This window comes from Branchiostoma lanceolatum, chromosome 13 (genome assembly GCF_035083965.1).
Source record: "Branchiostoma lanceolatum isolate klBraLanc5 chromosome 13, klBraLanc5.hap2, whole genome shotgun sequence".
In the NCBI taxonomy this organism is placed as follows: Eukaryota; Metazoa; Chordata; class Leptocardii; order Amphioxiformes; family Branchiostomatidae; genus Branchiostoma; species Branchiostoma lanceolatum.
In genome coordinates this window covers 8,843,265-8,857,854 of record NC_089734.1, presented here as the reverse complement: position 1 = coordinate 8,857,854, position 14,590 = coordinate 8,843,265, and the positions used below count along the sequence as shown (strand labels likewise).

General features: G+C 39.4%; 1 protein-coding gene across 11 annotated transcripts in view; it reads right to left on the bottom strand.

Moving 5' to 3' along the window:
• Positions 1-13,597, bottom strand: part of LOC136447627 (unconventional myosin-X-like) — a 76,257-nt gene extending 62,660 nt beyond the window's left edge. For 9 of the 11 annotated variants that reach the window (XM_066446658.1, XM_066446663.1, XM_066446662.1 and 6 more), the window contains exons 1-2: positions 3,495-3,530; positions 386-484 (exon numbers count right to left, since the gene is read on the bottom strand). In XM_066446658.1, coding sequence (XP_066302755.1) covers positions 386-484; positions 3,495-3,515 — 120 coding nt within the window. In that variant the 5' untranslated portion in view covers positions 3,516-3,530. Of the gene's footprint in view, positions 1-385; positions 485-2,004; positions 2,028-3,494; positions 3,531-13,451 lie in introns of those variants that run through there. The other 2 variants (XM_066446659.1, XM_066446667.1) reach the window with 2 other exon arrangements.
• Between the last annotated feature and the right edge of the window lie 993 nt (positions 13,598-14,590).

Below are 14,590 nucleotides of genomic sequence, written 5' to 3'. Positions count from 1 at the left end.
CCACTTTGAGTAGAAATGATGAGATGCAGAGATACTTTATCAGAGAGGACATAGGGCATTTGTGAAGTGGGGAGAGGAGCAAGCTAAAGTGGGGTCGAGAGGTCAACAGTGAGGGTTATCTCCTAAACATTTTTGGAAGCCTGTCTGGCTTTCAGCGAACTGGCAGATAATGCTGATGCTCATGCAAAGATGACGAGAGGAAAAAGACCATCAAAAGGACAAAACGTAAAGATTAAGTAGGAAAGGGAACTGATATAGAGGGAAAAATGTGGAAGCGATACAATGACCTTTCTTTCGTCAAGCTGGCATACTGTAATCTATTATCTAATTCCTTACTGTTAATTGTTATATGATAGAAAAGTAGAGAACGTGTCTTGATTCTTACCTGTCCAGCATCTGTAGTGTAAGTCACCTGGTCATCTTGTTCTGTGTCTACTGAAGCAGGCTGCCACTGGCCCTGGTGCCACAGCTGCACCCTACAGCCCTGTGAGGACAAAATACGAACTCTGGTTAATCACAACATCAACAGGATATTACTGTGAGGTGCTGCTGACGATTTAAAGGTACTTCCTGGAAAGCAGAGGGCAGGGATCATTGAGGAAGATGTACAATAAGAGACCAGAAAAAAGACCATCAAAGAATAAAATATTTTTACAGAAGACAAGTATAACACAACATTACTATGTTAGGAACTGAAGCTGAAACAGGAAACATATTCTCAATGAATTAGAGCTGTTAAATACAAATCAAAGCTGTTGACATTTTGATTCCATTCAAATTTTGATGAAAGGGTTCATTTGCTTCAGGGTTTTGAGAACTTAGCTGTGCATGTAGACTTGAACTTGTGGGAGCTTGTATAACCTGATTTCTGGTGGCTGCACCCAAAACCTGCTTCTCTATATCTTGGCAAATAGTCAAAACCCTTAAGATGCATGTGTGCCAATCAAAGAGCCTGGTTTCTCAAGAAAACCTCAGTCTCTAGATTAACCTGCAAATGTGTGTTAAGATTAACCACTGTCTTCCAAGAACCAGGTTTCTAAATCAAGAAACCCCTTCTAGACCCCTTTAACTAGTCCCAGCCTGAATGGGGTCTTTCAAAACCTGATATCAGAAAACCTAGCTCAAAAGTATCACTCTGAAAACAAGCAATTAAGAGTGGCGGTACCACAAAAGCCTGTGAAGCATTACGGCCTAAAACTTCCCACATGTTCACCTCCCAAACATCTTCCTCTTTCAGTATTGCAAAGAATCAGCTTGACAGACTGGAACAGTTTCTTACCCATTAAATTATTATATTGTACAACATACCACTACTAAGGACAGTTTTCCAAAGTAATGATAAAGACAGGTCTGAGGATGATTGTTTAGTCACGACAAACCTGGTATACGTATGTTTAAGCGTTACCATGTTGATTGCTACCGTATCTTACTTTGGGTGGTACAGCTTGACAGCCACCCTGCAATATATGAGTACTATGACAAATTAACTTTTGCCCCAGGCTATGTCACATTTTTACAAAAGCACACAGAAACTAATATTCTGTTTTGATGAATATTACTGGAGCAATATGGGCACCAGGTGACAGGAACAAAATAGATCATGGCAAGACAAAACAAACTCAATATCAGTCTGCCAACTTGATTAAAATTCCCTGCATAATTCTTTGCCTTGACATAAAAACCTAGAAACTCTTTCTTCTTTACTACTCATTTTGTTCTTGAAAGACAGTTTTATTGTAATTTGTACTGACAAGAAACTGCTCTATCAGGAAAATAAAGACAGCAAAGAAAATCCATATCGATGCCACTTATCAAGATACAGTTTACATAACTCCAAATGCTTATCACTTCGCAGAAGCTTCAGTCTGTCTATTGATATATGGCAAGCCAGTTAGCCTTGCCACCACACCCAAATACCATATACAGACCAAGCAAAACTGGTAAATTTCATACAAACAAAGATTTCTGTTCTTCCCAAATTACAACAACAGTCCTAGCACTCACCAGTTACCTTTCGCTTCCTTTGACACTAATCCCAAACAGGGCAAGGCTGGGAAAATTCTGCAGACCACTAGAGCCAGTCAAACAAGCCGTCCTTGGACCAATCCCAATAAAACCTAATTACCAGAAGGGTCATACCATTCTGTTTCTTAGGGTGGGACATCCTTCATTATGATCTAAGCAACCAAAATATACACAGCAAAGCACATATGATGTTTTGTATGTTCAATACAATTCATGAATACAATTAGATTTTATCATAAAATCTAAGATGAATATTCAATCCATACTTAACTTGTTGCTATCGCTATCATTTAGAGAAAGAGTGGTAGGGCCCATTCCAAAAAGCTCTTTGTGCCAAAGGGAATATACATTTTCAAAACATAACTGGCCACTTGTCCTTTCAGTCACTCCTTACTCAGGGCTGATATTCCTTACTGGGAGAGACATCACATGCAAAGGTCGACGACCCCAGCTGTGTGGGATGTTTCAAATTCGGCTGATGTCTGGAAGAGCCATTAGCTGGGTTTGTGTTTGTGTTGCCATGGGAACTAGATATGATATCTGGATTTGTAGGTGTCATATTTTTCTTCGACCTGCAGTGTGCACAAGGTTTCTGTAGAATTCCGGAGCCATTGTTATAATAAGGAATTGCACCATCCCATTTTGCACAGTTTAACTCATAGTCTTTTTAGACTGATGGATGGATTATAATAACTACAGTTTAAATTCATCAAGCTTTCTTATCATTTGTACATATATCTTGATTTGTCTACTTCAAGAAAATGATTTATCTACAGTTCATCCAGCTGTATTATCATTAGTTAGAATATACTACATTGAACAATGAGATCTATTGTCATACTTTTGTTGTTGTTGTACTTACCAATGGGAGAAGGTAAAACTTTAATTTCACCAGTGCAGACAGATCAAGGCAACAAGTTGCAGACTAAATCATTTGTAATTCTTTGTGTACATAAAGATTTTTAGTGTGACTGCAGCAACAAGATGCTTTAGGGTCTGCTTAGTGAATTAGACACAAACTACTCACATTGATGACTTTGTAATCATGGTTGTTAGGCCTTTCCAATTATATGATTACATTTTATGAGCTACATGTACATGTACACAATAGAAGTTCTGAACTGTTGAGATATGGTCAAAAGATAGGTCAAATGTTTTCAGTGAACAGAGCTAGCAACCTTTTTTGTTAGAAAAACAAACTGAGACTCCCTCATATGTCCCTATTTTGTAAATGTGAACACCATTGTGGAACGAAATAGCCCCAAACTGCCCGTCCATACAAATCCCACATTATGTCTTGAAATGTTCTTATTTCCTAGGACAGTTTTACTCACACAGACTTTAATCCTACAACAAAGGGCAAGTGACCTCTCACATTAAACATGTCTACAGTAGACTCACACCTAATTGCAAAACTTCTAAGAGATTTCTTGAACTTGGCTGAGCCACGTTCCACGTCTCCGACTTACCATAATACTCTGTGCCGCCATGTGGATTGCAGACTTGACCTAAGCAGTCCCAAGCGGACCTTACACCACAGCACTGTACGGCTGTCCCTTTTGATCTGAGAGTTAAACTTCCTACAGGGATACGCGAGGAGAGGCTAGGTTGTCTGGGGGTCTTCCTGACAGTGTTCTGGGGGAAGTAGTGATTCACTGGACACACCTTGGGAATGGGCTCAGGAATTTCCCCCCAGAAAACCACCAAGGTGACGGCCTGATTAACATCAGTTCAACGTTTCTTATCTTTTCTATTTAGTCCTTATTTGGTATTTCAGATAGTTTGTGTATTTACATTCAAAGGAAGACGCAGTAGATTATATTTGTGGCATCTGAAATATAGTTACGAGAGGAAATACACAGATTTTCTTCAAGACACTATGAAAACAGTCTGCAAAGTCATGTAGGCACTTCCTGTAGTGGGTTGACTTAAGGTCATAGATACCTTTCATTGTTTGTCTATTGTCTTTCTCAGTAATGTTTACATCGGCCAGTCTACCTAGGACAGGTCCATTCCAAAATACATATATGTTGAAGAGAGATCCAAAGGTATATGTATAAAGGAATTAAGAATGATAAGCAGTAATCAAAAATGAAATGTAAATAAAATGCACTGATTTTCAAGAGTTTGACTGCCAGGAATGCAAGAAATATTTGGTTGTTGTCCTTTTTTTTACATCTCATAATAAATACCATCATGATGTATATCATAACTTAGTCATCCTGGTCATATTGCCACAGAAAATTGAAGCTTGGTTTCATCACTTAACCTATATCTACAGGTTGTTTTCTGAGATATTATACTTCCTGTGCCGGACAAGGGGGCAAAACAGCATGAGTCACTTATCTGCCCACATAAAAATCAATTCAAACTCCCAACAGTTTTGACCTAATGTCATCTGCCATAATGTCACCTGCCATCCCCATACTTCTGTTTCAAAAACACTCTCCACTTGACCATAAACTGTATAGGCAAACATGCAGAATTAACAAAATATGGAAATTGAAAAGTCATTTTGAGAAAAACAGGCAGGGCTACATTACGATAAAATGGTGAAATATGCAAAATTGGAACTGATATGAAAATATTGACATCCTTCAGTAATTCTCAAGGCACCCATTCGATAACATTAGGGCCCTGGGGAGGGGGGAAATTGGAAATGTTTTGGTAGATTAGTCCGGAATTGTGTGGGGGATTGTGCATAATGACTAATCTCCAAGCAGATCCACACCGGGCGCGAAAATCGTAGTATGCTAGCCAGAGAAGGTCCAGTCAGCCAGAGAGGGTCCAATAGCCCGGTAGGGATCTGCCCTTAGTCGGACCTGAACAAGGTTATTAACCGGCACGAGGAGGGGCAACCTTTTGAGAAAGGTGCCTCTACTCCTCCTCGTGCCTGCTTAACTCCAACATGAAAATTGGCAGGGATTATCGTTTTACAACCCCGAATCTGGGACGAACCTGGCCGGCCGCGCCATTTCACAGCGGGAGTTTCCCCTCAGATACAATAGTGCGGGAACACACCGCATCACAACGCATCAAAGCAAAGGTATCGACATACAGACTTTTCCGTTAGACAAATTTGCACCATTAATTTCTAGCTTAATGTTAAACCATAATTGATTAAAATGTCGTTTTATTTATGTGAATGCTTGGTGTGTCTTTTTTTTTAACCACAACTTGGAATCTGTTTTAGGCCATTTTTTCACGCTTGGATGCGGTGCAAAACCACGCCGGAACACCGCCATCTTTCAGTGTCTTTGTACACTGTATCTTTTTCTCGCGTCTATATTCAGTTCAGTAAAACCCGAGTCTTGTCGTTTGTCATGTCTTGAGTTATGGCAGAAGCCATGCCTTCGTCCGGTGGATCGAGAAGTCTCTACATAACGTCCTTACTTCGTCGCTGATTAGCGCTCGTAACGGTGAGACGATCGAAACAAGTTTTGTTTCACGGCAGACACAGTGGAATGTAATTTGGTAGCACAGGGATTTCCCCTTGCCCGTCGCAATCCCAACAAATACATCTTTACTCTCCAGACATGCTAGAATGGCATCTAGTTGAGTCTCCCTTATTTCAAACTCCCAGATAGCACGGAAATTACGGCGGACTCTTTCCGTCCACCAGCGCCTGCTTGCTTCCATTGTTATCTGGAATTCAAACCTGCCGGGTGACTGTGAGACGGCGCGCAGCTGACCCATGACGGGCGCCGGGCTTCGAACGCCGGCACAATTCGCACCTTCTTTCTAAGCGCAGTTTGACTGCGGGGAGATTAGGTAACAATTGCGTGTTAATAACCTTGTTCAGGTCCGACTAAGGGCAGATCCCTACCGGGCTATTGGACCCTCTCTGGCTGACTGGACCTTCTCTGGCTAGCATACTACGATTTTCGCGCCCGGTGTGGATCTGCTTGGAGATTACATAATGACAGGAAATGACACAGATAGAGAGACAACAGTTCACCATCAGAACTTCACACACTTGTCACACTTGTTGAGGAGGACTGAATCACTGCAGCAGAGTAAGGGAGATGATATCAAATATCTATTTCTGCTACATATGATTTATGGATAGATGCTTTAGACTATACTATTGATTGAAAATTAGCAGAAAAACAACTGTATCTCATCAATCGTCTTTTGCAATGAGTCTACCAACAAAGCAGCTTTATAACAAAATTCAAATCATTGGTGTACCTCTTTCCAATGTAAAAGCACTGGAATAATACATTCGGTGGGTATTATAGACTTGATCCCTTGTCTTTGGGGGTGTATGGGATTCATGTGTTCTTCTGAGTACATCACAGTTGACACTGTCACCCAGCTTGCGTATACAGTTTGGCTTTGTTCCCAGAAAGAGGATGACTCAAGAGACAACTGACCCAGACAATTGTGTAAGTCAGCTATAAATCTCCAGCGATGACTTTTCCAGTTGGGCTGTCATATGTAACCGCCTGGCATCATGACAAATACAACTTGATGTTTTGGCAAAAGATCAAGAAATGATTTTACTGTGACCTTCGATTATAAAAAGGAGTAAGGATCTCATCAAGGCAGGTGAACTTTTCAATGAGGTTCAACTACAGGGGATCACATTTATGGGGGTCTGAATGGGGCTTGTGGGAGCACAGAAATGTTCGAAAAGACAGAATATAGGAAGGCAAATTGAATCTATTCCAACAGATTTGAGGAAATTTGTACAAATTTTAACACACAAACTAGTCTGAGAGAACTGAAAATGTCATGAAAAAAAGCTTTTTATCCGAGCATTCTGTGCCCTAACATACACACATGCAAGTACTCCATTTAAACCATTTGTTACTGATAAAATCAAAGATGAAACCATCAAGATTATCATTTGTCACTGCACAAACATAAACATGTATGTATAACTTACCTGTCAGTCGGCACTCATCAGATTCTGATGTATCCAAGCAGCATGAACAAAATAACAAGAATCATTTTTATTTTATAGCTGCAGACAATTACGTGTTTCTACTGTAGTAGACTATTAGTCCTTTGCTCATGAACTAATGCATTATTTAACCCTCAGATAAAACAACAGACATAATTGTATCACAGAATGCTTTGCGCACATGTGTAAAAGAACATTAAGATTACATCAAGGTCACCTCATCACTTCAAATGTCAAGTCATTGCTATAAATATCTTTCAAGATTATATACTGACACTCAGTAGCACTAGCTGTGTTATTCATTATTTCAGATCCTAGATCTGATATGTATTAGATATTGGAAATAGATATTGATTTCAAAAAAACTACATGTAAATTCAGATAATCTTATATGATTTCAGGGAAAACAGTAAATCCTATTCTCTTACGACCATTTCCCTCTATTCCTTTTCCAAGAATAGTTTGCAACTTACATAAACGTACTCCTTGGTACATTACAGCAAGTTTGAATGGTGCTAAGGTTGCCAGCATTTTACGACCATTGCTTCCAAGAAGATATCAAATATTAAAGCATCTGGCCAATACTAACAAAGTAACTACTTAACGAAAGTTGATTTTTATTGATTTGAGTTTCTAGTGGCAAGCACTACCACCCCCGCAAGTCATAACTGCCACACATACCAGTACATACATGTGTATGGATGCCAGAAACACAATTATATTTTATAACTTTATCCATAGTAAGTAAAACCTAACCTTCATGATTTGTACACAAGTTGCATTCTTTTGACATTTCATTGAAATAAAGTACTTTTAGTCAAAGCAGACCTTGTACATGTACTGCTTGATATCAATAAGTTGGAAGCAGGCCTGTCTCCAGTACCCATCCCTCCGTCCCGGGATGGAAATTTGCTCGTTGGGACGGACAAAAATTTCACCGTCAGAAAAAGTCTGAAGAAAATGTATTTTTGTACCCTCAAAATGACAGATCTGACAATAAAAATTACAAGCATGGGCTCCCAAACAACGAGTGGGACAGAAAAAATTTAAAGCTGTTTCCAGGGAGGAAGAGGGAAATGAAGAAAGGGCAAGCAAGTCCGCTAGGCCTTACAGTCCAGAGGCTAGAAACAGAAAACCAACAGGGGGGGTGATGGTGTTAATTAGCTGCCCCTCCCTCCAGATGACTGCAGCAATTTGTAATCTAGATGTCCTGACAGGACACAGATGGTCCCAGGGGATCATGGGACAGCACTATGGGATTATGGGATTGGGAGCTGATGGACCATGATATGTATGCCATATATCTAAATATTGATGATGTTTGTGTTTTTATCCTTGATGTTCTGTATATTCCCTGGTTAAGTGTTATTCTATGAATGACTATTTTGTTAACTTGAAAGAATTACAGGATCTACTTGAATCACACGTTGTTCTAATTTATCATCATACCACTTTGCCTAGTTAGTTTTATCAAGTAATTTACAAGCTCTTCTTTTCTGTCTAGTGAACAATGCATTCAATGAAAAGAACCATTGTGGAGGCTGCAATTGTACATGATGATGAATGAACAGACTGACTGACAACTTTTTATGTTGAACTGTTTCCAGGTAAGGAAGCTGAGGAAGTTGTCAGTGCCAGACAGTCTACAAGTGGTACATGGCTTCGCCTGGTTTTTCTGCTGAAGGGAGCAAAGTACCTGCAGTCTGTCAGTCCATACACATGGGTTTCTGTACAATGTTATCACATGGTTCCAAACTAGCCTTATCTTGAATAGGGAATCTGCAAAGCTTTGACCAGACTCACTAAAACCTTACCTTGAATTCTGAACATTCTTATGTTTGAGATTAATTTGACTAACACTCCCACTATTCAACTTACATGTAAGAATGTTACATATGTTCATCAAAAATCAAGAAATACATTTAAAACTAACCACCTTGACAATGTCACTTTTACATACACTGTACTTCATAAACACTGGAGAACATCCATCAACCCCCTTTAAATGACCTTTAAATGAAATCTCCAAAAACACAGATCCCCTGTGGCCCATTTTCCTGTCCAAGCCTTGATCAGGTCCCCTGGAGAGGCCCCTGGGGTTGGAACAGGAGTCCAGGCTACGTCCTCATTAGCCTGATGACCAGACTTTGATGCTCTGGTTTCAGTGGGACTGCCACAGCTGAAGCTGATTGAATATTGACTGTCCCTGTGGTCTACTGTTTCCAACAACAGGTGGAAGGGAGAGAGTAATCAGAACTGGCTTTTGTGATTTGCTTTTTCATTAGATGCAAGATATATTGATCACTGTGATAGTGTTGTGTTTTGTTATTCTCATTGGCTTTGGGAAGTTGTTTCCAAGAATTCTTCACAAGGTTTTATTTGGGTCAAGGTATTCCATGACGTACAGTATCATTCTTTCATCCCTTTTTGAGCACATTTTGGAGAACTGAACATGTTTCGGGAAGACTACAGCAGTAGAAAATGTTGTTTATTCTTGACTTCTATCAGATCTTTGTCTGGACCTGAAAATTTTCTTTCGTCTCAGCCCCGAGCACGGGTGCATTTTACAAATCAAGAGCCTAACTTGCATGACACAAACAATAATCTTTAAAAATGCTACTCAAAAATGTATACTCTATGTCACACAATACATTCCAAAACAGAAAGAAAGACAAATTTTCATGGGCATGAATTTTCCAAATATAACAATGCACCATTTGTGTTTCAAAACAAGATGGGCGTTATTGATACAACATTAATAGTTTTAGAGTGCAGGGCCGATATTAGTTTTTCCATTATGGAGCTACAGCCGATAAGATCGATGAATAAATAATGACAGCATGATATATGACCTGTGTTGTAATTTGATAATGTTGAAGCAGTAAAACACTGCAATTATGGTAATAACTCTCTTTCCTAGAAGGGGACTGGGTCAATGAGGATACCATATTTTGTCTCTTAATCAGTTTAGGCTAAAATATGTCTCAATCAGTTGGTCTCAATTCTGGACCAGTTTTGGAATTGTGACCATCAGTACCCATTTCCTTCAAAATTGTGCAAACATTGTAAAATGTTGTGCATTTTCACACACACACACACACACACACACACACACACACACACACACACACACGTACACACACACATCACAATCCTTAACCTTCTCCTGATATCAGAATCCCATACAAATTCGTGGCCTAAAGGCTACCTTAGCAGGTTGAGGGTTAAAACTGGGATCAAAGTTGTTGCTACAACAGAAACACATGGCCTACTGAGACAACCCAGGGAAGCAGTACTTCCTACCAAACCAAACACACAAATTGTCATCAGTCAGCCTGTACTACAGGAAGTCATGGCTGATGGGCTCGGGTGATCTGGTGCTATAAACAGGTATAAGAACCTGTGGATCAGACAAGAACATACTTCAAGGTGTATATGTACTACCAAGGTATATTGTGGTCAGGAGTATATTCTAGTCTATCACCATCAGTACATGTATTACACTGGTCCTGTTTGGATAAGAAAATGAAGATATCGATAATCATGATATCTATCTAGTATTCTACATATATAACTAGTACACTGTAATACCAAACCTTGTGACAAAAACCTATTGCGCTTTGACTTTTGAATATGTATGAAGGGTCTATTTAGTCTTGGTAGAGTCTGTTTTGGAAACTTTTTGGCTTGGCAAAAAAACAACCTGTTATCATTCATTCATTCCGACTCTGCATCAAGCGAAGGAAACAACTTCAAAGTGGACAAAGCCCAGCTGATGTGTGTGATACAGGGTGATCCAACCATGGTGGCCTCTTTCTATCACTTCTATCTTATAGCATCTTCTCATGGTCATCCTTATCTTGTTAAAACACTGCCATGTTGATAAACTATCAAAACACACACACACAATCCAAGTGAAACAAACAATTTGCATCAAATATCAAAAGGGATAGAATATTTTGTCTGACACATTTAAACCACAACGAGCAGTGCCATTCTTTCTACATGTACATTCTCTAGTTCAAAAACTAGTTTCAACTGCTTGGTAACACTGAAAACAGTTCTCTCAAGTTTCTTTTTTCATACTTCTTTGAAAAGATGTATTCTAGTGTTCTTTGTTAAGACATGGAACTTGCAAGAGCAATGGCCAGTTGGTAGAAGGGTCGCTTAATCCACAAAATCAGTATGACATCATCTTAAATTTGTTGACAAACCTTGTTGACAATGACACAACTAAGTACATACGGTAGATACAGTTAATTATTGTGGAAACTGACGCTACCTCAAAATAGACGCATGACATCACCTGTGCAGCACAGGTGTGTAAATACCAGGTGAGAAACATTGTTACCTTCCAAACATGTCACTGACTTGACCTCTGTCACCCCACAACATGACCCCGATTACCCAACTCACGTAACAACCTGATGTGGTCATGATACATAATTCAAACAGTTACCTGTAAAGTGTTGAAAAACAATTCATCTCTTCACCTGTTTAGGTAGAAGGTTATGGCCCTCAGGGGGTGATTACCTACATAACATGATCTCATTGTTGTCAGATAACATCTTTCCTATAGGGTACAGGTACCTCACCTGACAAAAATGCAGGAAAGCAATTATGTGGAATGTTTTGTGTGTTTCTAAGGAAGTTGACTGTTTGCTACACTATGCATGCATTTGATTCTTTTGAATAATGTGAAACATATGGATCAAGTAAGTAATATTTTTCTTTTTTTATAGTTTTGCAACAATAATGAATAATGAATGATTGATGATGACATATCCGTGGCATACATGTACGTATGATTTTGTTAGTCTAGTACAAAACATTACGTCACTGGTACAAAAAAATTAAAACTGTTCTGTCAATTCATTTGTGTACTCAAGAAGTAACATGAAGACAGGCATGAAAAGTTATATGTAGTGTTGAGGTGTCTAAAGCGATGGCTCAACAGAATCCAGCAAATGTAAATATTTTCTATGTACACTACTTGCTTACTTTAGGCTGATCCGATGGCAGCAAGTATCACATTTTATGTAAACTAAGCAAGATAGTGACCAGTCTACGGAAGCAGAGGACAATTACTATAATCAGCCAGTAGCAGTTTGAAATTGATTTCTTCAAATGTGAGATCATCAAAGTGAGCTTCTGAGGAATATTCAAATTAAACTTAAGTATGATACTGGCAGCAGTTTCTACGGCCTGTGACCGTCTACATACAAAGTGCACAAAACTCCACTAAAAGTAGCAAGAAGAAGCTACTTGTAAGCATTGCATTTTAGTGTGATGTCCAAATAGGGATCCTGTCAGACATTTGTATCAACTTTAGAAGTAATGTCATGTCTATTTCTATCAGCTGTTGAACTGTTTACATTTTCACCAAGTGATTTGAAAATTTTATTTCTAAGGTTACAATTGTATTGCCAAGAAAATTGCATTTACAATACACTTCTGAAGCCAAGTGTATCCCAGTTACGATAAGCATGGTACACACTTCAATTCTATACTAAATAGGTGTTCAGCGGCAACTTAATCAACACTTGTAAAATCTTTCTCGAAACAAAAGATGGTTAATCAACATAATAAATGCCTTTGTGTTAAACATAACAATTACAATGACTGCCTGTAGTCTGTTTTCTTTCTTTTCTCACACCTCTATTCAACAGGATTCATGTTGGCATTCTTTTTTGCTACATTGTTGGAATGCTTCTAAATCCACCATGAAAATTATGCTGCATGTAATTGACCCCAAAAAAGGGAGAGGCATTCTCATTCAAAAACTGTGCAAAGAAATGCTACACCCTTGCCCCCCCCCCCCTCCCCAGGAAAAGTTGTAAGTCCAGTTTCCAACCAGTCTCTCTTTGTCTGAAACATTCTTACAACAAAGTTCGCGACATGTCCGAAATTCCAACACTCGTTAACGTTTAATCACAAAGATGGGCGAGTAAAAAGCAACCGAACTTTCTGCCGATAAAATTTGAACTCCGCGCGAGACAAAGCAGTGTTGACATAGTGTATCGACCTAAAACGGTGGGACTTGAGGTTCAGTAACGGCCACTCTGCAATCCTGGTCACAATATTCACTCTTCTGAACAATTATAGCTAGATCTAGTACACATGGAGTCGGCAGGTCAAAGAGACAAGAATACCACACAAGGAATATTGCCTGGAGGCACGGATAGTTTCTCACGCACGCCAAGAAAGAACGTTAATCATACCATAACACAACAGTCTGCACAACATCACACTCTCGAAAGAATTCCCTAAATTCACGAGAAACCATTGATTTCTAGGACATTTTCAGTTGAATCTAAGCCTTTTCATTTGTAAACAGTTATGATGTCTGAAATTTTTCCTCCTTCTTCCGGCGGAAAGACAAATTCATGGTCAAGAACAGGACAAAACTTCGGCGGACAAAAACCGGAAGAACTCAGACTTCATTCAAACCTGCATGCCGACATTTTCCCACGCTGTGGATTAACTAGCCAAATTCTTAAGAAAATGTTGTACTCACAGGCTTCAAGACTTCCATGTTGCTGTCTCTAGAAGGCAAGGAAGCGCTCTAACCCTGCACCATCGCCTTACAAGTCCGATGAGTAAGTTGTGGTCTGAGTCTGCTTGGGAAAAAGCCCACAAGTTGACTCACAGCTGCATATGCAAATGAGCAAAAAATGACATCATAGGTCATAGGGCAACATTGACGGGTGTCCTCGTTACCATGTCAACGTTTTAGTGGGCGTGAATGTTCATATGTATTTCAGTTTCTTGATATGATGGTAATATTTTGACGTACATTGTGTTGTAAGATGTTGATACGTGTAGTACATGAAAGTAAAACAGTTCTGTGTTTTTGAAAACCGCGCTTGGACAGATGTAGGAAATGGACTCCATGCCCATATAAGGAAGTGGGCCCGGGAAGTGACGCTTCCCTCATCACACTGCGCGCGTGGGTGAAGTCATTCGGGGGCCTATTCTTGGAATATTTGGCCAACTGCCCAAACAAATTATGCTGATTAGAAGGTTTTCTTTGTGGTAGACGGCTGTAAACAACGCGAAGGGTTTGTTTGCGGAATTATTCATCGCTTTCCCCTTAAAAACACGACTAGCTACAGGTGGTAAAACTAAAAGTTGCGCTGCAATGGCAAACACTTCGGAACATATTCCAATGACTCATACTTCGGACAACTGTTGCATTTGATTAAATGATTTTTAATGGAGAATAGAATTGTATGAAAATATAATAGATAAACTACACGTAAAACAAAACAGGCAACAATCCTCAAACGCTGATCAACTTAGTACGAACGGTTAATCACTTTTGTGGCACATAACAAGTGTTTGAGACGCATTGCAATGCCTAAATGTTACCAAGGACAAGGAGGTTTAATCATTGTACAGGAATGAGAAAGTGGCATCGCAAATAATTGCTCTTCAGATCCCACAATCGAGCAGAATCCTACTATCTATTGCCATACATCTTAGTTTGAAGGCAGAGTTACACGGTATACAGTATATGGGTTTACTACAACTTCAGTAAACTCTAGCAGTGATCACAACAGTCTTTATTTTGCTATCCATAGGTTATAGCCATGGCTTAATGTTATATGGATCCTCCAAAGAGAACATAAAGATAGTTAAACTTGACGGTGACGC